Raw genomic sequence first — 24385 nt, forward strand, 5'->3', positions numbered from 1 at the left:
GTCCAGGTACAAGCGTAATATCCAGAACAAAGACACTATCCAGAAATGCAAGCTCTTCAGGAGTTCCCTAAGATGTCATGATCTAAGAGAAAAATCCTGCTCACAACCACAGAAAGTTAATCTGGCAGAGAAAAGCAAAGCATTACACTTACAGGCAGACATGTAAGAGGAAGGAATAAAGGCTTAGAACTGGCACGTGTCCTCAGCACCTCTTGTCACCATGCCCTGGAAGCAGCACTACGGTGCTTCCAGAGAACACACTTCTTATGGGATTCCAGACTCAGCACTGATGCAAGAATAAGCATGTTTCACAGCTAGAAATGCAAAAGGTCCATCTCAAGCTAAGGTTGAGTGCAGTTCTGAGCAGTCACTGTAATAAGGGGACCAGAAATGAAGTTTACTTTCAAATACTACAATCAGTAAGAAAAATCCTGACAAGAACATGCAGAATGCCATATGGAGTTTAGGATTAGCTTCACCTCCAGACTCTCAACATATACTTGGGTTACACTTAAACAATCACTCCTGAAACTACAAAACCAGAAAATGTTGAGGGAAGGGGAGAAAGATGGGTTGTGAGAAAAACAATGCTCAGAATACACACCACAGCCTTGTGTACTACTTCTCTAATCAATACAGATTTCCAGTGCAGATGATCACAATTTCTTTCAGTGCAGGTGATCACAAAGTCTTTCACTTGAAATCCAAGAGAGAAACAGAGGTCTGTGGTTTACTTATTACATGATGAAAGCTAACAAACCAAAGAACGTGAGGAAAAAACAAAAAGGAACCACTTTCTAAGCAGATTTTTTCCATCACTCACAGATCAGAGGGCATAAGCAAACCACAAAAAAGCTATGCATGATAATACACCACATTTCATATACTACTACAAGCTTCAGTATATCAAAAAAACATGCATCTTTATAAAATTGTGTGTGCATACACACACACACAAAATTTATATATATCCCTATAGACAGTGGCAGCAGTGGTATTTCTGTGCTAGTTTACATTGATATTATTTGCCCAAAAGTATGTGCATGTTTCCTCTTTTCTTGTTCTTCAATAAATGACTTCTGGATAGTAAATAAGACAAATAAATACACCTGTACATTTACTTACATATACCCTAGCAGGTGCACATACCTGCTGATTTCAGTAGAAGCTTACCTGTTATATTATTCAGCACTTCCTTTAGGTGGCTAAAACTATGCAGCAGGGGATCCCTTTCTTCATCCTATAGGTTATACATAGGAAGCAAGTAATTAAGGAGGCAAACATATTCCTGAAGACAAATCTTAATAATGGATCTGTCAAAGACCTTCCCATCACATTCACAGAAGTGCTGTGGTTTGAGTTTATCACTGTCAGCATGTTTACACCATCAAATCCAAAAGCAGCATTTTTATTTTCCTGCCAGTGTTCCCCAATATCACACAGCTGAAATGTCAAAGCATGGGTCCAACACTGAGCATTCTGCTTTGGTTTTATTGTCCTTACAAATATTTCTGATTAGCCTTCTGCTATTCAATAAATTTCACTGCAAATCTAACTCATATCATATTGAAATGGCTCATCTGGATTTGCTATAATGTTAATCTATGCAGATTGTAATGGGAGCAGAAATACAATGACATTTTATGCCATTAAAATAACTTGAAGAAAGAATCACAGTGCAATATTTATATGAATTAGCTGCATCCTTTAGCCTTAGTCTATCTTTATGACATTAAACTAAGGAGGAGCAGCAGTTTCTCCAAGCTGAGTGCAGCCGCACCCACACCTCGAGGAGAGAGGCCATGAGCTCTGATGAAGAAATGTCTGCTAGAAAGAAACAGGGCCCTGCCCTTGGACAAAGTGAAACCACTTGTGCTGGATGACAGCCATCTGCCACTCAGGTGACATTCCGAAGTGCACCACATTCACACATTTACATTGTGGCAGCCAAAAACCCACCAAAGCACGCACATTCACACATTTACATTGTGGCAGCCAAAAACCCACCAAAGCACGGTTACACTTGGAAACACTTTGTTTAGGATTTTTACCAAAGCAGGTTTGAAACGATTGATAGGTTTTAGTCAGGAATATAAACAGCAGGAACAAAACAGAGCTGAAAACAGATACTATGCCATATGAAAAATTTAAAAATAATCTATATATAATTACTTCCCCAATTTTTATTTCATGGCTTTTGTGATAAAGACTGTCTTCCCCAAGAAGGTACAAAGGACACATAAAAACACTGTGCTAAATAAAATAACCCCGTATATGGAAATTCCCTGACATCCCCGGTGATAAAAGTCTAAATGAGATGAATCCCACATGGAATACAATGTGGGCTTTTTGTATTTACAGGATAAGAAGGTAGAAGACTCCTAGTTTTGTAGCTTTGGCAATCACTGGCACGAGATGCCCAAAACAATGTAAACAATGCAAAAAGTTATCCCAACTTTACTTACAAAGGTACTTTAACAAGTGCTACAAAAAACTGAGGTACTTTTCCAAAGCCAGCTGGTTTCTGTGATAGGTGTTTCCACCTGCTGCTACAGATGGCAACAATTCAAGGTAACTTACCAGATGTGTGTGAGTGCTCCATCGGGCATTACGCTTTATGGCTCCCACCACTGCATTGATTTCACCTTGTACAATGTAAATGTTCTTATCCACCATCCTGACAATTCTGAAAATAAAGATAATTCAAATTAATCTCTAGCCTCTTAGAATAATTGTCTTCCTCATATTAAACAAAGTTGACTCCAACCAAGAGAAGGCCTGCAGTCACGCAAGAAACTCTTTCAAATTCGTTTTGTGCATGCACAAAATACAAGTTAGTACATGTAACAAATACAATAACTTCATCAAAAGAAAACACTTTTCCATAGCATGTTTTCAAAACCATGACAGCAGACAGTTAGTTCTAACAGCATCTTTGTAATGCAAGAGATCACTTTGCCAAGGCACATTCCTAATTTTTTTTCCAGTCTATGTAAGTTGACAGAAAGATAAAGTGTTGGGGTATCAGGACAAACATCCATGGCAATGCCATAACACATGCATCTGCATCACCTATGCAAATTCCTGCAGCCCTACATGGGACACAAAGCTAACCTTGTACTCTCTTAAATAAGCATCAGTGGGATGAAAGAGCTGGCCAGAGCAAACCTCTTTGGGACTTAAAACGTTGACAAAATAAAGTAATTTGTAAGAGATGTTGATTTCCCACTTGCTTCACAAAACAAAGCTTTCAAGAAAGCAGGAAAGTAAAAAAGATGTGAGTAAAACCCCACAAAGAAATGAGCAAAACTGGAGACAAAACTGGATGGAACACGGAGGAAAAATGAGAAAGTTGAAGGCAGACACTCTCCTGTAGTCTGAGGTCTTTCAGGGAAAAAACTTAAAATGATGCATCCAGAAAGAGGCAGAAGGAGGGGAAAGAAATTATAAGCAAAAAAGATTTCTGACAGTCTGAGAAAAAGAAGAGTGAACTTCTATGGGACTGCTCTCATTATATTAGCTGTAGCTCAGATACAGTCAAGCATCAAGAAGCAAGAATGAAGGGGAATGAACAGACACAAATGTTTATAAATAACAACAGGATTTATAAAGAGGCTAAACAGTCAAATGATACCATGTCTGTAAATGAGAAGGATTTAGTGATATGGTAGCCAAATAATGAGACTTTTTCAGGAAAAAGAATGAAAGGAAAATGAGGACTCCAGCTTGAAATCACAACAGGCCATCCACAGCGAAGCAAAAGATTGGAAACAGGTGAAAGACTGATTGTAACACTTCAAACCTGACAGGCTCATGTAAAGGACACAGCTGGGAAGGGGAGGCAGGGGATAATAAAGCACAGAGAATATGAGAAGGACTTTTGCTCATGAAACAAAAGCAAAGCTGGAAAGAAATGGTTTGGGTGGATTACATGGGACCTCAGAAAGATCACCACAGAAATTTCAGAATATTCATCCTGGATCTGTCAGGCTTCATGTCAACTAGCATGTCTGAATTATCAACAATGCTTCAAATACACAAACATCCTCTGAATGAAAGAGACTAATTTGCTTCAGGACTCCATAAATAATGGAAAGAAAGCAAAGTTTTATAAAAAGATAACTCATCAAAGGACAGCATCAGATTTGTTGCTTCATTTTTTCAGGTGTTTGCAATAGAAAGCACTTATGGCAAAACTGTTTATTTCATTAAATTAATTATACATAATGGTACTCCCAGGTGTAAGACAATAATTTAAGCAAAGACAAAAGTATTTTGTAAGAACAGTCATGACAGACAAATAGGGTTTCCAAGTAATTTGCTTGTGCCCTGAAGAACAAAGGTTTATATCCTTCCTCCACAATATATAACAGAACCACCAATACACTTCCTACTCATGTGGCTAATGCTTGAGAGATGTTGCCATCCTCAACAGTAAATTATTTTATACATTATTCAGATGATTGCATTGAAATACCATTGATCACAATGTTTCTATTTCACTTTATTGTCCTTGTTTTAGTACAAGGCATGAATGAGAGATTTCTCCTTCATGTACATTTCCTTGCTTATTTATTTTTTCTTTCACTAATTCCATTATTTTCTGTATTTCTACATCAGGAGTTTCAGGGCTCAAAATTCTAGTCCAGGGAAACACTTCTGAGGAAATACTCTATACACTCTTCTTTGTCAGACCTAAGTTTTTCCTGTTCACTGTTTAAAAACAGTATTGAACATGTAAAGTGTGTAGCACCATTCCAGGCATTTAGCAAACTGACATGGAAACATTATTTCAGAAAGCATGTAAATACCAGACAGACATATTACAAACTTGCACACATATAGGGACTTAATAGTTCTGACAGTACTTAAAATGAAGCCAAAGCTTAAATGCTGTTCTGCCTGAATCTGTTTGTAAGAATTCTATTTCTTCTCCTCTGTTTTTAACATTAAATAATTAAATAAAAAGTTGGTTAAAACTCCGTCTCTCCTGAATGTAGAAGACTTAAAATTCCCAGCTAACTGCAAGTGGCAAAATATGAAGAAAATAGACAAAAACCTCTAATACACACCTTTTCCTTTTCACCTGATCCTTGCAAAAACTCCATGTTACTTGGCAGGGCTCTCCTGACATATGAAAACCCTGCAAAACTTAGGGCAGTATTTCATTGCTAACTGTCTGAGAAGACTCAATGAAAATGCACTCCTCTCCTCATTGCAGATTCTATTAAATATAACTTCATTCAAAAGTACAAAAATTCACTTTATGTATGCCAACAAACTCATTTCACCAGTGCAAGTGAACAACCTATCATGCTGCAGATGCAAATTCCCACTCAGGCTCTGAACATCAAACACTGAGCTCACTTCCCCACCAGCACTGGGTGGAGATGGAGGGAAATACTGCTTCATATTTAAACTTGTAGCTAACCAAGCAATAGCATTCCAAAGTAAACCATAAAGCCAACGGAGCTTTGCAACTTCATATTGGAGAAGGAAACAGAAGAGAACTACAGAGTGAGCATGAAAGACAGACATCTATTTTCAGAGAGATGCACCTTGTAAGATAAACTCACCAAAAGAATCATTCATCCATGTAAAAATTTAAATTTGAAATTTTATTTCAAGAAATGGATACTGCTTCACTAAACTCCAAACTTCCCAAAGGCTACCCCTTTTAAATTATTAGATAATTTCTGTATGTGTTCCTTCAACTGCAGCATCACCACAAGGAACAACTGATCACACTTTAGAGCTCAGTATAGATGTCCTGAATCAAAAGAAGCTTTAAAATTTAAATGAATGCTGTGAAGCAGCAGAGAAAAAAAGTTACACAATTTACCACACCAGCACTGAATGATCAGCTGGGTTTACAGAAGCATAGTGGGAGTCAAGCAAAACCACCAGACATTTGTTCAACTTAGAGAAGAAAAAATGTTAACATGAATTCAGGCTTAATGTTACAAAGCTATGGTCTGAAGAATGGGGTATTGTAAAAGTGTTGAACAGGTTAACAGAACTAATAGTGAAGATCATCAACAAACCAACAAATTTGAAGCAACCTCCCTAGCAAAGGTATGTTTCAATACCTCCTGATCTCAAACCAAGAATAAATGCCTTTCTTTCAAGCAATCAAGCAGAAAAATGTAGTGGATTCAATACAGAAACAAATGGGTTCAGTTCTGTGGTCTTAAGTTAGGGAAAAGGAAAAACAAAACAAAGAAATGTACCTCCTATATTTCAAATGCTTTTTAGCTCCTTAGTCCTTCAGCTAGTTAAACTGAAGGGTTATATAAACTCCTGTTTCTTAGTCAAGACAGATTCACATATCTGCTTAAAACTGCAGATTAGTCCTCAGATATGCTCCTGCACAGAAATTCAACAGACAGCACAGTGAAAATGACAGCTCCAAACCAAGGCAACAAGGCGCCCAGGCCACCACAAGAAGAAGAAGGGAGGCTGCTACCTTTCACAGCCTCACTGACAACAGCATTGGGAACACTAAGTGGGAAAAGGTTGATGCCTAATCATGTCATAAAAGAACAAAGGCTCATATTCATAACATTGTCAAAACCTTCAACAGTGCTCTATGGATAATAATTATCACTACTCTGAGACTTCTCAAATGGCATCACATGTAGAATCTTCATATAAAAACACTGACAAGATTTACACCTGCTAATGTTATTTCACACATGCACTGAACATTCCATTTCTCAACCTCGGAATGTCTTACCCCTACACATCCCAATAGACAGGAAGCCAATTTATTTCTTATACCACTCTCTCTTCTACAGCAAAATACCTGCAATTCTTCTGCAAACAAGCAAGAGTTAGCATCAGAAGCAACAAGGTCTGGCAGACTTTCATCAAGTCATTTCTTCCTATCATTAACTTTAGCCTTCAGCCATGGCACCTGATGTAAACGCAGTGGCACTACTCCAATAAACAGCAGCAGTGAAAAACAATATAACCACAACATAGAAAGGTAGTATTTCAAAGTAAGCTTCTGTTGACCCAAATTTTTACTGTTTATGACAATGCAGGAATAATCTAGATAGCTTCTGACCTAGATTTGCCCACCAGAGTCCTGATACGATACACTGCGACCAGTGTAAAACAGAACACGCAACCTTGAATCACAAACAACTCCTGGCAATCTCACAGCCAGCTAGGCTTCCCAGAAGCCCAAGTGGCAATCAGAAAGCTCCTTTTCTTCCTACTAAACCTCACATGGAAGGTACATGAATGTCTGCAAAGAAATTTAACTTGCTTGGGTTTTTCAAGTAGTAACTGTTCTGCAAAAAGCATCAGAGGCAGCAAAAGTTCAAAGAAGTCAGGATGTTTCTCCAAAGGCTAGCTCCTAATGCCTGGACAAAAGTGAGATAAAGCAATAATTCGTAACTATGGAAAGGAACTGTGCAGTCCTGGGCATTTAAGAATGCCCTTTAAAAGATAAGCAGCAGCAGCATGGTAGCAGTGGCACATCAGAAAGGAAGACAGGGACAAACTCCTCTACAAGCTTCCACATTCAGCTGCAACAGTGAGACTGGGCCCGGGAATCAAGTAGAGAAAGGCAAGTCGTATTTACCTGTCAAAACTGCATAGTAAAAATGAAACCTAAGGTTATTATAGTGAGGGAGATTTTCTTTTTTCCAATTATTTCATACTGTTGAACTATGAAACATGCCCCCGGATGAACTCCTAACACGGACGCTAAGCGGGCTCTGAGCTTTCCCCCGCCACAGCCACGGGCTGACCATACGCCAGGAAGAGCCTGCCGACACCGACTGCAGGCAGCAAGCCCCGTGGGCACGGGGAGCGCGGGTGTGCAGGTGCAGAGCCCACCCCGCAGCTCGCTCCGGCCCGACCCCGCTGTTCCCGCGGCCCGGGGGTCGCTGCCAGGCGGGTCCGTGCGCCCCCCGCCCGCGGGCACCGCCACGCGTGTCAGCCCGGCCGGCCGGAGGGGCGCCCGCCGCCCCCACCCGCGCCCGGCCCCCGCGGCTGCCGCCGTCCCGTCCCCGCCCCCCGCCGGTCCCGCAAGGTTCCCCCGCCGCCGCTTCCCTCCCGCCCGCCCCCACGTCGCGACAGTATCGCGACAGGCGGTCGCTGCCCGGCACTGACCCCCGCATCCAAAATGGCGGCGCCTGCTCCCCGCGGCGGCGGCCGCTTCACATAACCGGGCGGGCGGCACCGCGGGCGGGAGGGCTCGGCCCGCCCCCTGTCCGCCCCTCTCTGCCGGCGGCGGCAGAGGCGAGGCCGCGGAGCGCGGGGTCCGCGGGGCACGGGCAGGGACACTGGCCCCGCTCCCTCGCACTGACGTGGAAACCGGCGCACCGTGACCCGCTGCCTGGTTACTGCGCAGACGGACAGCCCGGACAGCCAACCCGCGCACGATGCGCCGCGCAGCTCCCCGCGACGCCCAATGGAAACACGGCTTGCGACCGGAGGAGGCGGGCCCTACGGTGACAGCAGCGGGCAGCCAATGAGAGGCGAGAGGGTAGAACCAGCAGACCCGCTGGCCAATCGCGGCGCGGTGCGGCGCCGCAGCCGCGCCTGAGCGGGCGCAGCCCGGGCGGCCGGGCGGAAGCCGGTGGGAGCGCTGCCCTCGTAAAGCATTGTGGGCCGGGCCGGGCCGGGCCGGGCGCGGCGGGTGGGAGCCGGGGCCGCCCCGAGCGGAGGGTGTGAGGGTGTGAGGGAGTGGATGACAGCGCCGGGGCTGCACAGCCCGCCGAGGGCAGCAGCGCCATTCCGCCGTGCTTCGCCAGTATTCCCAACTTGTTCCACAGCCTCTTGCAGCTGGTACCAGGCACGGCAGCGCCCATAGGAGCTCACGCCGCCTGTCCCTTCTCCCCAGTCCTGCTCCCCAGTAACTCCCCTCAGACCTGAGCACAGCTGATCGCTTGGGCTACAAGCCACGGGCTGCAGCCTTAGTTCATCCAGCACAGCGATCTTGGCAGACGGAAACCACCACGGAGTTTAACAGCTCTGCGAGGCTGCTTTATTGGCCTGCCCTTTGCAGCAAGAACAATCACAGCGTTGTAGCTATACGGCACTTGGCAAAAGGAGTTCTTGGTGCTGCTCCCTCCCTCTCAGGTGCTTTCTATGTCTATGCTCCAGTAGCAATGCTGTGTGCCTTAAAGGCAGTAATTTGCAGGAGTCACTACTTGTTTAAGCCTCTGCCCATTGAACTCGGGACAGAGGGCAGAAGGTTCTTGCAGTTGTGTTACAGTTTTACAGCTCTCGGATCTTCAGTCAGGTCAGCCTGGGCATCAGTGGTGGCAGATGTTAGAATTGTCAAAGCAACAGCTACCCCAAAATCCTACACTCTTTAGGGAAAACACAAATCACTGGAACCAAGAGAAAGGTGAAAGGGTCAAAAAGTATTCATTCGCTTTTAATCACAACTTCATCTACCACAGTGTGACTGAGGAAAGTTCTCTGACAAAGGCTCAAGGGAACATCCAACAGCACTGTTCTGTGGCCAGCCAAATATAAATCTGAGGCTGACTTCAATGCTGCCCTAAAAAATAGCCAGGTATCATCACATATCAGTAGCTGTCAGACTATTGCCTGATCGAGATTCAACGTGCTTACATTGAAACCGCTGTTACCTCCCAGCTCTGACACCGCCAGGGGACCTTCTTCAACCTGGCTTTACCTGGCAGCATGTAGGAAGTTTTTGGATTTGGAAGTTTAAGCTGTAATTGCATTAAGCAGCCCCATTACCTAGAGGTGAAGCAAGAAAGAGCATGCCCCAGTGGTCCAGCCATAGGCACAGAAGCGAAGATGTATTCCTCAAGCCTCTGCTGCAGCCATGGTACGTGCAGTTTATCTTGAGTTCCTCAGCATGAAACAAACAGTCAAATACTCACTGAGCCCAGATTTCATATGCCACTAGGCAATGAGTGAAGGTTTGCAGAACAAGCAAATTAGTTGCTAGTGCTTTCTCCTTCCCTTTTGCCCCACTCCAGCAGATGCTAACTAACAGCCTGGTGGTATTTGCCAGACATTTTGAAATCCACAGGAGTTCATCTGCCACTCCATCGATCTGCTCCCTGCTCTGGAAAGGGGATTTCAGGTGTTGGCTAAGCCACTGTACACCTTGCAGCTCAGTTCAGGTTTGTCGTGGCTGCCAAGAAAGTGTCTGGACCCTGCTCCGTGCCTTCTTGCCCCTTCCAGTGTTCCCTGTGTAGCTCAGGCTCCCACCCAGTCACATCTGGTGAATTGGACCCTGCTAAGGTGTTACTTATGGAAGCCTGTCACGGAGCCTGAAACCAAGCCAGGCAGGAGCCTTCTGCTTCACCCAAGTGCATCTTAGTGCATTAATAAAGAGCAAACATTGCAATGTGCTTTGCATTTTTACTTACAATGCAGCACTGCATTGTCTGGAGAGAAAAACAATGTGGTTTGGCCCCACAGTGCCTGGGGAGGAGAGCTCCCTCTCACACACTACAGCACTGCCTTAGTCAGCCCTCAGACAGCCCAGCACCACCCTGGCTGCACAGCAAATCCTGCTGATGGGACAGTGTGGCACCAGCATCTCCAACCTGGCAGCAGTGAGGAAACCTGGCGTGCCTGGACTGCCTGATCCAGCAGTGTTTGAAGTGAGTGGTGCACAGCTATGGGCACGTAGTGGGCAAATGGGAGCACTCTGCACCAAAAGATCCAGGTGTAGGACCAGGACATAGGATAATCCTTTGTCCCTTTATTTCCAAGATAATGCACTAGTTCTTACACACAACATCATGGTACAATGAAACCAAAGATCAGACAAGCAGTCTGTGCACATCCCCCTGCTATCTGGTCAGGAAAGCTTAACTTTATCTTCACTGCAAAGATGCAGCTTTTCAGCAGCTTCTGTCTTGAGTATTCCTCCTTAGCCCACAAGGAGCATATGGAAGGGATGCAAACTCACCAAACTCACTGACAATCATCCCCTCAGGCCTTTCCAGCTACCTGTCAGCTCACCTGTTTTCATGAGGCACCCGAGCAGCCAGCCTCTTGCAAAGAGCACAGTCTCCATATCACACCAGCTGCTTGCCTTTGGTGAGACTGTCAGAAATCCACGCTGCCAACCACCTGCACCTCTGCAATCTGCACCAGCCTTGTGCAGTCCATAACTCCTGCTCAGGCACCATCACTTCATGGTTATCCTCAGAGCCCAGATATCAGACCCATGGGCACTTGTAATACAGAAATTTTCCAGCAGATTAGGTAGTCTGAGATCTTCCCCTCCTCTTGGAGGCTTTTGCTGTTTCTCAGAGGCTTAGTAAGGTCTCTAGAAAAGAAAGCAGAAAGATGGAGTTTCTCAGAAGGCAAAAGCAGTTGTCATGGCTAGAAACTATGTGCAGCCACTCTTCCCAGAGCTAAGCATCCCCAAACCACTACTGATTGTGTGCAGAACACAGTGTTTCTAAGCAGCTGCTCCTTTCCAGAGCAAGCTCAGGCAGAGATTAGCCCAAAGCCAGCTGAAGGATCTCCAAAGGAAAACTGATGTGTGGCGTCTGACACAATCTGGAATCCAAGTCAGGACCTACAACTGAAACAGCAGAGCTGCTGTTGCAGAAACAATTAAAAGGATTAAATCACTTCTCTGGAAACTACACAAACTATTAAAAACTGTACATACTATACCAAGTACAGTATTAAACCTGCAGAGCAGACTCCCAAATCTAAAATACCTTGCCAGCTGTTCCACTTAGCTTATGTCTCCAGAACACTCCTGCACTTCCCAGTGACATCAAGCTCCCCCATGAACTTCCCAGTGTGATGTTTTTGTTGTCTCTTCTTGGCCAAGGCAAGCCATGCCTTTTTGGCAGGAGCAAGCTGGGCTCAGTTAGTCATATCTTTGTCACTTCTTGGCTAGACTACAGCTATGTGATACACCTGGGCATGAAGCCCACAGTGATTGTCAAATGCCAACTAGAAGAGCATGCTGCAGTGGCAGCCCTGGCTGCCACGAGTGCATCAAACCTACCTCTGCTCTCTAGGCCACCTTCTGGCATGAAAGCCAAGCCAAATTCAAGCTGGAGTCCTGATCTTTGAGGCATTTGATGGCATGGACCCAGCATGGCTAAAAGATCAGTTAAGACACAGAGATGGAAACCATAATCATCAATTCCACAACTCTCCAAGAGCAGAGAGCCCATCCAGCACGAGGACCATGTTTGTCTGTGGCAGAGACAGATCTTGTCTGAGAACAAACTCCTCCAGCTGGAGAAAAAGGAGGGGTGTCTAAGATGCTGAGTAATTCCCTTCTTTTTCATATCCCATCTCTCTGCCAAGATATGAATCAGGGTCACTTTTGGTTTAGTTTGCTTTTACATTTTTTTATTTTCTATTTTATTTTATTTAAAATAGTAACATCAATCTCCTGAACCCATGTGAAGCTCTTGTTCTCTTCCCCAGCAATGAAGTCTCCTGCTGGCAGGACAAGATGCACTACAGCTAAGAGGTCTTGGCACTAACCAAAGATCTACATTTCAACGACAAGCACTAGAGCCTCCCTCTCAAAGACACCCTTCAGGGGTCAGTCCAGCAGTTGAATTGAGGATGCCTTGATGACAAACTCCTTCTGCAGGTCCCTGGATGGTCTAATACAACAGTCTTTGCACTGTGCTCTGCAGGAAACCAACTTGGGACGTGGTGTCCAACAGAAATAGCTAAAAATACATTTATTTCATTATCACTTGTAAGTGTAAGCACAAACTGTGTTTGCTGCAGGTTACTGTAGGTGAAAAGTTTGGAGAGAGAGGGAGGCAGCTGAAGATAAGGTCCCTTCATTGCTGCAAACCTTATGCTCAGTTTTCCACTTCCCTGTGGCATGTGGTGATGGAGACAGAGCGCCCTGTGGAAAGTGCTAGTGCTGTTACACTAGCTTCTCTCCTTCTACACGTGCTTCTCCTAATGGAGACAAACCTGTGCTGAGGTGCATTAAAATCTGAGCTAGAAACAGATGTGGTCCAGCTTTCTGTCATTTTTGGCAGGCAAAAGAGTAGTGAGGCAAACACACGCCCCAGATTACTACCATTAAAAAACCACAGTAATTTCTCACAAGTATGTCAATGTTGTGATTCCTTTTAAACTCTCTGTATTTCTACTGAATCAATGTGTCAGTGAATGTTTTTGAACAATAATCCATAATGCCTGGGTCTGCTTAACGTCTTTTTACATCATGTGTTGCTCCATGTGCATTTGTCTTTCCATGCGTATCTTTATGTCTTGTTATGCATTTATTAGGCTCCTTAAATTTGGCTGGTAAATCATTCAGGGTTAAAATTCCCTACTATTCTCACAACATTATTTCCTAATCTTTAAAATATGTCAGTGGAAGAGCTTGAAGGTGACCTTTGACATCATAAATTGGAGGGCAGGTTGACATGAGACTGACCTCAAGAAAATCAGACCGTGGAATCTCACATCGCACTCCAGAAGAGCCTGACAGGGACAAACTTCTCCCCTGGGCTCCCGGAGCAGGACAGAGAGGCTAAGCCCGGCTTCTACAAACTTCTCCCTGTAAGCATTGGGAGAGAGGGGACCTGTTTAGTTGGAGTAAAATGTGTGCGCCAACACCTTCAAGGCTTGCTGTAGCAGGTACAAGGATTTGGGGACATTTCAGGGGGTGATCGCACCCTGCACTGGCATTTTGCCGTGAACTTCAGTGGAAGCCAGGCTGGAATCTAAATTACGAGCAGCATTTAGGCTCCAAAAGACCCATCAGTGGCTGGAGCGCGGTGTTTGTCACACAGCCGGTAGCCTCCGTGTCCCAGTAGGAGCGGCACAGCATTGACAGAGCAGCGCTTCCCGGCACCGCCTAGAGCCGCAACAGTGCGTGCGGTAACTAGCCTGGGATTAGGCATGCCCTGCAACTGCTGCTCCATCGTGCAGCGGAACGCTTCCGACTGCTTCCAGCTGACTACGGACTTGGTTCCCCCGAAAAACCTCTGTCTGGCTGACAGCTCGAACTGCAAAACCCGAGCTGGCTCGCCGTGGCAGTACTGAGAGGAGCGGATGCTCAGCACGGGCTCCAGGGTGCGGGATGGCCAAGCACTGAACAAGGCAGGCAGTTTGCGCGGTGACAAGGGCAGTGTATCGGTGTCCATGCACCGGGGCTGGCTTTGCGGGATGACAAGAGCGGTGTATCGGTGTGCACGCTCAGGAGCACGGTGTCCCCACGCACCGGGGTTGCCGGAGCGCGGAGCTCCGCGCCCGGGACGTGGCCCCGCACCCTGCGCGGCGCGCGGGACGGGGCGGGGCCAGCGCGGGACGGCGCGGCCTGCCGCCCTCCTCGGCCAATCGGAGAGCAGGACTGCCGCCGTATGTAAATGAGCCGCGATACGATTGGGCGGTGCGGGCGGGGGGCGGCGCTGGGGCGGACGGCGCTGGACGGGGCGGGCGGCGGCGGGCGCGCAGCTGGAATGGGGCGGGCGGGAGCGGGGCGCCCGGTGCAGCTGGCGGGGGGCGCCGGCCGCCCGCCATAAAGTGAATGGCCAGGGTGAATGGGAGGCAGTCGGCCGGCGCCCTCCGCCTCCGCCCTCCCTGTGAGCCGCGGGCCGGTAGCGACGCGCAGAGTGGCTGGGGAGCCGGGGGGATTTACTTTCTGACAGCGGCAGAGCAGCCCGGGGCGCGGGGCGGCGGTCAGCTTCGCTCCTCTCGCAGGATTAAGTCCGCTCAGCCGAACCCGCATCTGGAGCCACTGTAAGTGCCTTTCCGTCCCCGGCCTTCTGGGCGACCTTCTCCATTTCTTTCACTCTGAGCCCCTTCATCCTAGCCCGGCCGGCCGTAGCCTTTCCGATGCTGGCACAGGGTAAGAGCATCCCCGGCGGGGTGGCTAGGTGTGCTGTGCTCGGCAGCGCGGGGTCAGCGCCAGTTCAGCGCGAGATCGGCTTTCCTTCGCCTCCCGTGGGTCAAGGGGCGGCAACCAGGTGAGAGCGGGCTGGTAGAGCCCTGCCCTGCCATCCAGAAGGGGTCCCGGGGCTGTGCGCGGCCGAATTGTCCCCTATCGCTGCCGGGACCGCTGCCCGCCTGGCAGCGGGGCGCGGTGCTTCCCCTGCTCTGCCCTTGTAGGGCCCGGCGACCCCTTACTCGGGGGTGCCGCAGCCCCGACCGTCCCCTCGGGGCCGACGCGGGCCCCTCTCCGACAAGCGCTGCTGCAGTCTCTCGCCGTTGCTAAACTTAGTCATTTTCCACTGGGACGAGTGGGGCAGGGGGCTGTTTAAATTAGCCGGGATTCGCTGTAAATAACGGCGTTGCGGGCTGCGACTCAGCTGTCTGCAGGGTCCGGGGCAGAAAGGCGCAGGGAGCAGAGGCGGGGAGATGTCGCCGGGGAAAAGGAAGGCAGCCCGACGGCTTTTGGACAGCTGGATAAATGATATTTATGTAAGGGCTGGCTCCTGTTTACAGCAGAGCCGACCTCCCTGCAGCGCCGGGGAGAAGCGAGCCGGCCCCGGCGGACGGAGCGAATCCGCCCCGGGACGCCGCTGGCTGCGGCGCGCCGGCGGACGGGATTCCAGGGACTCGACCGGGAATAATAGACCTGGTCGGGCTGCGGGGAGGGAGCGCCGACCCCGCGGCAACTCTGCCGGGAGCATCGAGCCTCCCTGCCGGAGCGCGGCTGGCCGGCGCTGGGACGCTGCGGGCAGAAGCGGCTGTCGGGCCTCCGGACGCTTGCACGGGCTCTCCCGCTTCCCTGGCGCCGGGGGCACGGTGCAGAGCGGCGTCCCTCCGTCCCGTTGAGCGCCCGGGAAGGCCGGCCAACTGCAGCGGGCTCCCGGCGGAGCCCGGTACTGCCCGCTGCTCCGTCTATTCCGCGCTCAACGAGTGCGGCTCCGGGGGAAGAGCCAGCCCGCCAGTGCGGCACCCCCTTGTCCTTTCCCCCGACCTCCTCCTCGGAGCGGGAGTAAAGAACGGCTGCGTCCCGGCTGGCCGCGGCTCCGGCGGGGGAGGGCGACCGAGGCGGGGGCCGATGCCGGCGCTTCGCCGCAGCTGCTGGAGCGGGCTCAGGGAGGGGGGCGGCGGGCCCGGTGCCGCCGAGCAGGGCACACCTGTCGGCCGTTCACCCGGCGCCCCCGCGGCTGGACAGCTGAGGGGACGGGCGGGGAGGGGACTGGATTCCACCCCCGGCAGAGCTAGGGCCCTGCAGAGGCGCTGGCGGGGGTTGCCGCAGCCCCTTCCCCTCCCCGCTGGGGTTAGGCAGCTCGGGGCAGCAGTCCCTTGGCCGGAGCTGCCGGGGCTCCGCACCCCTTCCCCGCCCGGCCCGCCGGGTTACCGGGTGCAGAGCTCGGCTCCGCACGGAGCCGCAGAGGAACGCTGCCTCAGGACGCCGGTGCCCCGCAGAGCCTGGAGGTGAGCCCCCGGCCGCCGCACCCCTCTGATGCTTCGAGCTGGCGGTGCAGAAATCAAAACTTATCCCTCGTGTCCTTCCCGTTCTTTCACCTGGGAGGGAAGCAGACTTCCAACTCATGGGAGCACGACCCGTCCACTCTCTGAGTGGAGCCCAGTGTTGAAAGCAAAGAGAGAAATTTGGCGTCCCCCAGACAAACTTGTGGGTCTTCCACACATGGCCCGTGGCCTGGAAGACAGGATGCTAGGGATGAAATGGCTCTCTCCCATCTGCAATTTCGGGAGATGCTAGAAGCAACTGCTCAGGAAGGTGTCTTTCAGAGTCTCACCTCTGTTCCTGTCCCATCTTCCAAAGACACGGACAGGAGCCCCTTTTCAGTGAGGGGAATCAGTGTCTCCCTGGCTCCCTGCACCACGTCCAAGCCCCTCAGCCTGCCGACGAGCTGAAGTGGATAGGTGTTTGAGCAGGCTTTGATGGTGCCTCGCTGTGAGGGACAAAAGGCTGCCTTCTGGCTCTGGAGGGCATGTCCAGTCATGGTAGCTGCTTTCAGTTTTCACAAATGTCTGCTGAAGAAGAGCAGAGTTTGATTTTAGTTTTTTTTAATTATTATTTTTCATGAGCAAATTGTCACACCATGCCCAGTACTCCTCATAAGGAACCTCACAGAGAGATGTCTTTCCATACAAGCCTGGAGAGGGGTCTGGGCAAGGGCGGTGGTTTTCCTGCTGTTATTGTAGTTCCTGGATTTGCCTGACCTGCAGCCCAGATTCTGCCCATGTAAGCCCACCTATATTCCTGTCCAAGGCACTGGTTTAAAAACCAATATTAATCTTTGTCAGAGAAACTGTTGCAAGCCTCAATTAATATCTATTATGTTTCTATAAGGGCTTAATTCAGACAATTATTACATCGGCAAATTGTGACTGGATTGCAAAAGTATTGGTTAATGTTCCCTACGGAGAGCTGGCAAAAAAACTCCTTGTATCTTCTCTCTGTCAGATGCTACCCAAAACCTTGAGATTGAGAGGTGAGGCTGACTTTGGAGACTGCCAAAAAGAAAAAGCCAGAAACCTGATCTAGGAGACCGCTCCAAAAGGAAGATGAGATGAGCAGGGGACATGAGGTCTGTCTCGTGACCTGGCACATGTGCCCTGGCCTTGGGGACAGGGGAGGTACCTGGGTCTGGGAACAAAGTCCCAGATGGGGAGAACTGCTGGTTTCAAGCTGTGTGCTTTGCATCAGGAAGGCAATGGGATGAGACTGTGGTGCCATGGAGGGAGGAGGGTCAGAAGCAGGAGGCTGTGGTGTCTCTGGGCAGGCTCAGCTATTTATCTGGCTGTTTAAAAATGGGAGATTGCTATTTACTTAGGGCCTGATGGCAGAGGGCACAAAGCTCCCCCTCTTGCTGTGGGGCCACTGGGGCTGGTGGGTATTGGGCTGTGCCAAGGCTGGGCATTTGCTGTTGGCTGGGGAACAGTCTCTACCAGCTGGTATTAAAGTTCGTGCTGAGGCTGTTGGAAAAGCCCTCTATTGTCAACACCCGGCTGAAATAGGCTGGGCTTTCGGACCCCTGGAGAAGGAATATTTCTGAGGCCACACTTCCCTTCCTCTTCTTTGTGTGCTGCTCCCCCTCACCAGCACCCCTGCCCTCCTCCCGCCTCACCTCTGAATATTAATGCCTCTGGCAGATTGGATAATAATGTGACTGGGAATTGAATGAAGCTGGTTATTAGCTCTGGGCTTCCTTGGGGCATTTAAGGGAGTCCACAGGCTGATTCTGGAAGCTTGGCAGCACAAGGGACCGGGCCAGACTCAGTAAAGAGGGGGGGTCACTTCTGTAGGAAAGGATTTGCTTGAATCCTCATCTCTCTCTGACCCCAGAAGAGGACAGGTATGACAGCCTAGCCAGAGCAATTCCTGTGGGATGGTTAGCAATAGATCTGTTGAGTTTCAGAAAAAAAAAATTAAATATTAGAATTTTTTTTTTCAGGAAAGACCTAGGAGATCTAGCTGGGCAGAAGCTAAGAAACATTTCTGTTACTAGGCTTTAAAAAGAGGTGGGGAGTGAGCAAGGGAGGTCCCTCTCTTCCCGTCAGAATATTACCAAGCAGATTCAGGAAGAGAGCCAATCCTCTACCCCTAAACAGGAAATTTACCAGTGATTTGCAGGGTGTAGGTTCATCTTTGGAACACTCATTTCTGAAGGGCTGAACCTTATGATCTCTCTCCTCAGGAGACTCCTAGCTTTTCTATATGTAGGTCTCTGGATGCTTTAGCATGAAGGGAAATATCCCTGTTGAGCAGAGGAGAGCTCTGGCAGAATTTCCTGATCTGAGTCAGAAATACAGCCTCTGTCCCTTGACCCTCAATCTGATGCTCTTTGCTATCTCCTAAACCACAGCTCCACCAGAAAATAAACATTTACAGCCTTTTGAATAGTGCAAAAGGGAAGGGAAAACTGAGCTGGATTTGCAGAAACTGATATTAATTTTGTCCCTCTGATTTTTCAACTATTCAAAATCTTCTGAGATGCATTAATGGGGCTGCAGTTACCAGGCATCTTAGCAGATCCCCAGCTTGGAGGAGCTGAGTCCTGCGTGCACTAAATTAACCCCTAAAAATCACCATCAGAGATCACAGATCACTGTGATCAAGACACCTGTTTATAAACCCCTATCAAACAAGTTCACAATCCCAAATCTGAGAGCCTAAGAAATACTTCTGTTGGGAGGATATAGCACATATGCCACTCTCAATCACACAGCACTGATCCTATAGGCTATTCTTTTCAAATACCTACATTAAATTGCTACTTGGGGAGCTTCAATGGTGTGGTACAGGCTGGAATGCTCAGCACCTGCCGAGCTCTCTGCAAAAACTGAAAAAGTACAAAGATGGAATGAAACAAATGACTAGAAGTTCACAGTTACTTCCACCTCTCTCTTTCCATTCTGTCTTCCCCTCAACCTTATTTAAAACAGAAGCAGCCTTCCCACCCCCCCCATTGCCTTTTCTCTCCTTTGCAATGCTGCCATTTATATGAGCCTAATTTTCTTTTTAAAAAGCTGATTATAAATGACCATTGTGAAACATGAGGATTTAACGGTAAATCAAGTTGACCTGTCTGTGTGTGGACGTTTTTATTTACTCCTTTTTTTTGAAAAGCAAATAAACATAGAATCCCTCCCACATAAAGCAGCTCCCCACTTAGATTTGAACACAGTTTAAAAGAAATCTCTTTTGTTTTAGCCATTTTTATTTCCTGTTTGTTTCTGAGCTTAGACTTGACAATGAAAACCACATGAAATTCCCTATTTGTTCCATCAGTTTTATTTTTGGTGCCACAATATCCCAACTTCCAGTTCTGTGAGTTGGGTTTGGGTTTTTTTTTTTTTTTTGTTTGCATTTATTTCAAGGCTGTTGTTTTAAAAAATAAATGCATGGAGGTTTTCTTCCAAAATAAAATAAATACGACTTTTTAGAGGACTGGATGTACTAGGATAATTAAAAAAAAAAAATCGTTAAGGTAAATTAATTGAGCCGTAAAGCTCAGCCTCTGTATGAATCCATACCCAAGCAGAAAAAAATACCAAAGCGACGAAAAATATGGACTTTGTTATCCCATTTAAAAGGGTTTCACAGCTTACTTTGCGTTGGGTGGGTTTTAATAGCCTGAACTCGGATATGCCCGAGTCGCAGACCAGGGTTGGAAAAAAGCTGGAAAGCTGTTCCCTGGCCCTGGAGCTGCAGCAGAGGTTGCCCTCAGGGTGACAGGGTCTGGGCAGGCATGGGCATTTTTGGCTGTACAGCCCCGTTCCCGGAGCAGGCTCGTCCGTGGACGGGACGTGGTGTGACCGGCAGCAGCGTTGTGAGATGGCTCACATCCTTCTGCCCCATCCCTTTTCTCTCCGAGCCGCTTTGATGGGATCGCCCGAGGGCCAGACTGGCTGAGTAATTCGGGCTCTGCAGCTTCCTCTCCTACCCACCCAAACTGCCTACCTCCCAGGGCTCCGCATGGGATGCGGCCTCGAGCAGATGGAAAAACTGAGGATTTGGCGGGGGAAAGGGCGGGGGGCTGTGGAAGGAGGAGTAGGGGTGGAGGGAGAAAAAAAAAAAAAAAAAAAAAGAAGCAGACTTCGTATACAGTCCTTAGGCAGCACACTCCCACATTTCAGGATTCCCAAAGTGAAACCTCTTGGTTTTGCTTTAGCAGCGACTATTGTGCCCTGGATTTGGGGACGTGAGACATTTTGCCACGGCCTCGAGTGGGGTCTCTGGGCGAGAGGCTCCGGGAGAAGGGCTGCTAGCCCTCCCTGTTCCCGCGCCCGCCCTTCCTCCTCCTCGGCCCCGAGACGCGTTCGCGGCCGGCGCACGGCAGGGAAGCCGGGCGGACCGCGGGCCCGATCCCGCCGGCACGGTGCGAGGCACTGCGGGATCGGCCCCGGCAGTGTTTGCTAACTGCCTCCCTCGGCCCCTTCAAACAGTGTCTGGGTAAACAGGCTGACCTTCAGGGCATGTTGCAAGGTCCATAAAGATGGAGTGTGGAGAGGGAGCAAGCTCCAGCATCCCTCCCGGAGCACCCTTCTCCTGCCCCAGCCCTACCAGCTGCAGTATCGCAAGGAAGAGGGGAGGGGTACTGCGAGCTGAGATCATCCACTTGTTTTATTCACGGCATTCTTCATTCTACAGGGCTCTTCTTGCCAGAGAGCTTTAAACAAAATTTAAATACAAATTACTTGGGGGTAAAAAAAAGAAAAATCATCAGGAAACTTTACAGCCAAGCGCAGCAGACATTGACTCCCTCCAGCACTGCCGGTTTGCACCGAGACAACACATCCCTCAGAGCAAGCCAGCAGTTTCTGGGCTCTTGTTTCCTTAAGCAACAGAGCTGCTCATTGGCCATGGTGGTTGGTGGGGCCATCACAGAATTTCTGGCAGTTACCCCTTTTCCCTTTGCAGCTCTGCAACCTGCTGAGCTCTGACAGGTCATTTTAAAACAACGATCTAGTACCACCCCTCCTCCCAAAAAAGCTTCTTTCTAGCTGCTGGTTTTGCTGAGTTCTGTCATAGAACAAATGTTTATGATCAAGTTGAAGTTCTCCAGAAAGGATTTCCAGAAGTGGTGATGGATGGCAGACACTGGCAGCCCTACAGTGCATGGAGGTCAGACAGCCACTGTGGTGTGACACGCTGGTGGCAGGGCATCCACCCCAACCTTCAACCCTCTCATTACCCACTTGATGACGAACTTTCTTGAGCGTGTTTACTAATTGTGAGAATCATTTACATCTTCGATAACATCTGATTTAGCCATTGCCTTTCATCTGCATACAAATCTCCTAACAGCAGCTGGAGCCACAGAGCTATCTGGGTCTCCCTAAAATGAGCCAACTTTACAGCCACAGAGATACAGAAATGACCCAGCCCCGCTTCTGCAAGCACAGCCCCCGTAGGAATCAGGCCAGTTTCCTTTGACTGCCAGAATAATTAGTCAAATTTATACAATTGCCCAACTAAATACAGCAACACATACCAATCTGCTGATGCCAGGCCCTGGTGGCCTTTGCTGCTGCATGAGCAGCGTGTGTTCGGCTGAGCTGCAGACAGGCTGCCTGCACCTCTCGTTCCTGCCTGGGATCCTGGCTTGCAACTGTCTCCTCTTGCTCCTGGCTCCACAAGAGCAGATCCCGATCCCTTGGACACTGTGCCTGTGCAGCTGTTTCTCTCATGCAGATGCAGGCAGATCCCTCAGTAGTGGCAGGAGTTGCTTTGCAGCCAGCTTGACAGGGCTGCAGGAGTGGGCAAGGGCAGGTGGGGATGAACAGAGTCAGCATGTTCCAGCCAGGCCAGTGCTGGCACTCCACTTTAGCAGATCCTTTATTTCAGTTGCAAGATTTTCCCAGGCAGAATTTCTTACTGAAATCAGCCTTTTTTTCTCTCTTCCCCAAAACAAAGGGATTAATTTCCCTAAAGGACTTTTCTTCTCCTATAACTGCAGACCATGCTCTCACTCCTAGCACTCCTGCATGGTGGATCCACACCATGCCAGCAACTTTTTGCCATTGAAAGTTGTTTGGGCAAAACTGAGTTTTTGCTGATTTATTTTGTTCCAGATGCCTAACAAACAAAGTAAGCCATAACAAAGCGTAGCCTTATTAATATAACTGCACAGTCTGTCAGAATGAAAATCCCAGTCCTGGCTGATAGATCCAAGGTGCCAAACACCCCACTGAGGCATAGTGTCCAAGGGACACTGGAAACAGGGCTGGACACAGTGAGACCTGAAGCACAATGCTCACAAGAATGCAAGAACTATGAATGTTTAGTTTAGAGGGAAAAAAACCCCAACTTTGCAGAAAGTCTGGCAGAGCTTTTCTTTTGTGCTAAGATTAGCAATTTGTTTCAAAATTTTGTGTGCCATTTCAGAAACCATCCAGGTATGCTAAGGGTAGCACTGAGGTCTAAAGATTTTAGACCTTTACGTTACCTTTCTTTACTATCGTAAAGAACTTGCTTTGAGCCAAGCCCAAGCACGTTACCCTGCCTGTGCAGAAGCCAATGCTTCAGCTTGGCAGGGCCTGCAGCAGTCTGGGGGATTGCAGACACACCTGTTGTGGGGAACGATGCACTGTGTGTGGGGCATGGTGACATCAGGGCGCTTCCACAGCACAGGGGCACAGTGCAGCCCATCAAATAAGCGAACAGGACACATTCCATTGTGGGCTTTTTTTGCTGTGGACATGGGTATGGAGCTGTCAATCCTTGGGACATTTCCATTGTGATAATCCTCTGGAATACAGGCAGTTTATTAACCCTCTGCCACCCAGAGCAGAGGTTTTCAGCCATCATCCTCCTCTGCAGCTGGAGGTTCATGTCAATGTGAGGGAAGCAAGTGGTCTGATCCCATCTTGCAGGCTGCCTCCAGTCCCAGGAAATGCACTAGGCAGGGTCCAGCATGGTTGGGCATTTTCCTAGCACCTCTTATCTGAGGATCTGAAAGCATTTAAAAGAATTTTGCTTCATTACCTCCACTAGCTCAGATATGCTCATTTATGTGATTTCTGAGATGAAGGATACAACCCCAGAACAGTCAAATAGTTTTACCTACATCATAAGACAAGTCAATGGCAGCACCTTACCTCCTCACTCTCTTCCCACCTCACATTATTGGGAACTTCTCCTTAGAGCCCCGCACAAAAAGAGAAATAACCTGGACCCCCTCATCAGAGGGCTGCCAGCTCTCAGGTCCTTGCTGCCAGCTGTGGCCAGGAAGCCTGGCAGCAAGAGCCTGGGCTACTGCAGTTCCATGGCACCATGCACACCTCTCAGTGCTCTGTGGCCCAATCCGTGTGTGGGGCAGTGCCAGACAACTTGCTCTGACAACAAAGCCACTAAGTGCCTCAGGGAGCTTTGGCAATTCCTACTGATGAGAGGAATAAAACCCCTACACCATGTTCTTCAAAGCAGCACACACCACTGCCAAGCCACCCCTCAGGAGCTCAGGGGTTAGTGCCCAGCTGTAGGGACTAAAACGAGAAATAAAGTTTATTATAACCTGTGACTCAGCCCTTGCTGGAGGTCAATGATCCACTTGTGAGTGTGCACCCGAAACCACTGCTCAGGCAGCCTGAGGCTGTGCACAGCCTGATGTTTTTGGAGGCAGGCAGCTTGCTCTCCTGTCCCATAATGGCCCTGCGCTCCGGGTCACCAGTTGGCTGCTGCTGTTTATCTTCCAGTGATTAATGGTTGCTCTTGGTTCCTGCTGCAATTCCATTAAGATTAGAGATTTAAAGCTACACTGAGGTGTTTAGCAGTGGGTGACCTTGGTCTCCCCATAGTTATATTTCTATAGTCTCAAGGAAACAAATATTAACTCATTTTGCACCCCATCCTTCGTGCTTTCTAGCAGTGGGGAAAGCCCCTCACAGGCAGCGCTTGTGTTGGTCAGCAAAGAGAATCTGACTCTTGGTTGCTGCACGATTCATGTGCTGTGCTCATGTGGTACTTTTAATTGCAGCCCACAGGCACTCTGATAGCACC

The 24385-nt window shown here is 48.6% G+C and overlaps 2 protein-coding genes across 6 annotated transcripts in view; one reads left to right on the forward strand and one right to left on the reverse strand.

The window, feature by feature from the left end:
- Nucleotides 1–8244, reverse strand: part of GBF1 (golgi brefeldin A resistant guanine nucleotide exchange factor 1) — a 97884-nt gene extending 89640 nt beyond the window's left edge. For 4 of the 5 annotated variants that reach the window (XM_054276647.1, XM_054276646.1, XM_054276643.1 and 1 more), the window contains exons 1-3: nucleotides 8125–8244; nucleotides 2581–2686; nucleotides 1174–1240 (exon numbers count right to left, since the gene is read on the reverse strand). In XM_054276647.1, the coding sequence (XP_054132622.1) occupies nucleotides 1174–1240; nucleotides 2581–2686; nucleotides 8125–8132 (181 nt within the window). In that variant the 5' untranslated portion in view covers nucleotides 8133–8244. Of the gene's footprint in view, nucleotides 1–1173; nucleotides 1241–2580; nucleotides 2687–7591; nucleotides 7610–8124 lie in introns of those variants that run through there. The other variant, XM_054276645.1, reaches the window with a different exon arrangement.
- PSD (pleckstrin and Sec7 domain containing) overlaps nucleotides 1–23309 on the forward strand; it is a 178572-nt gene extending 155263 nt beyond the window's left edge. The window contains exon 18 of the transcript XR_008483040.1: nucleotides 23300–23309. The gene's annotated coding sequence lies outside the window, so the exon portion shown is untranslated. The remainder of the gene's footprint in view (nucleotides 1–23299) is intronic.
- Nucleotides 23310–24385: the final 1076 nt, after the last annotated feature.

The sequence above is a fragment of the Melozone crissalis genome, unplaced genomic scaffold, assembly GCF_028551555.1.
Source record: "Melozone crissalis strain CALT ecotype California unplaced genomic scaffold, PUWL_Pcris_2 ptg000019l_1, whole genome shotgun sequence".
NCBI lineage: Eukaryota > Metazoa > Chordata > Aves > Passeriformes > Passerellidae > Melozone > Melozone crissalis.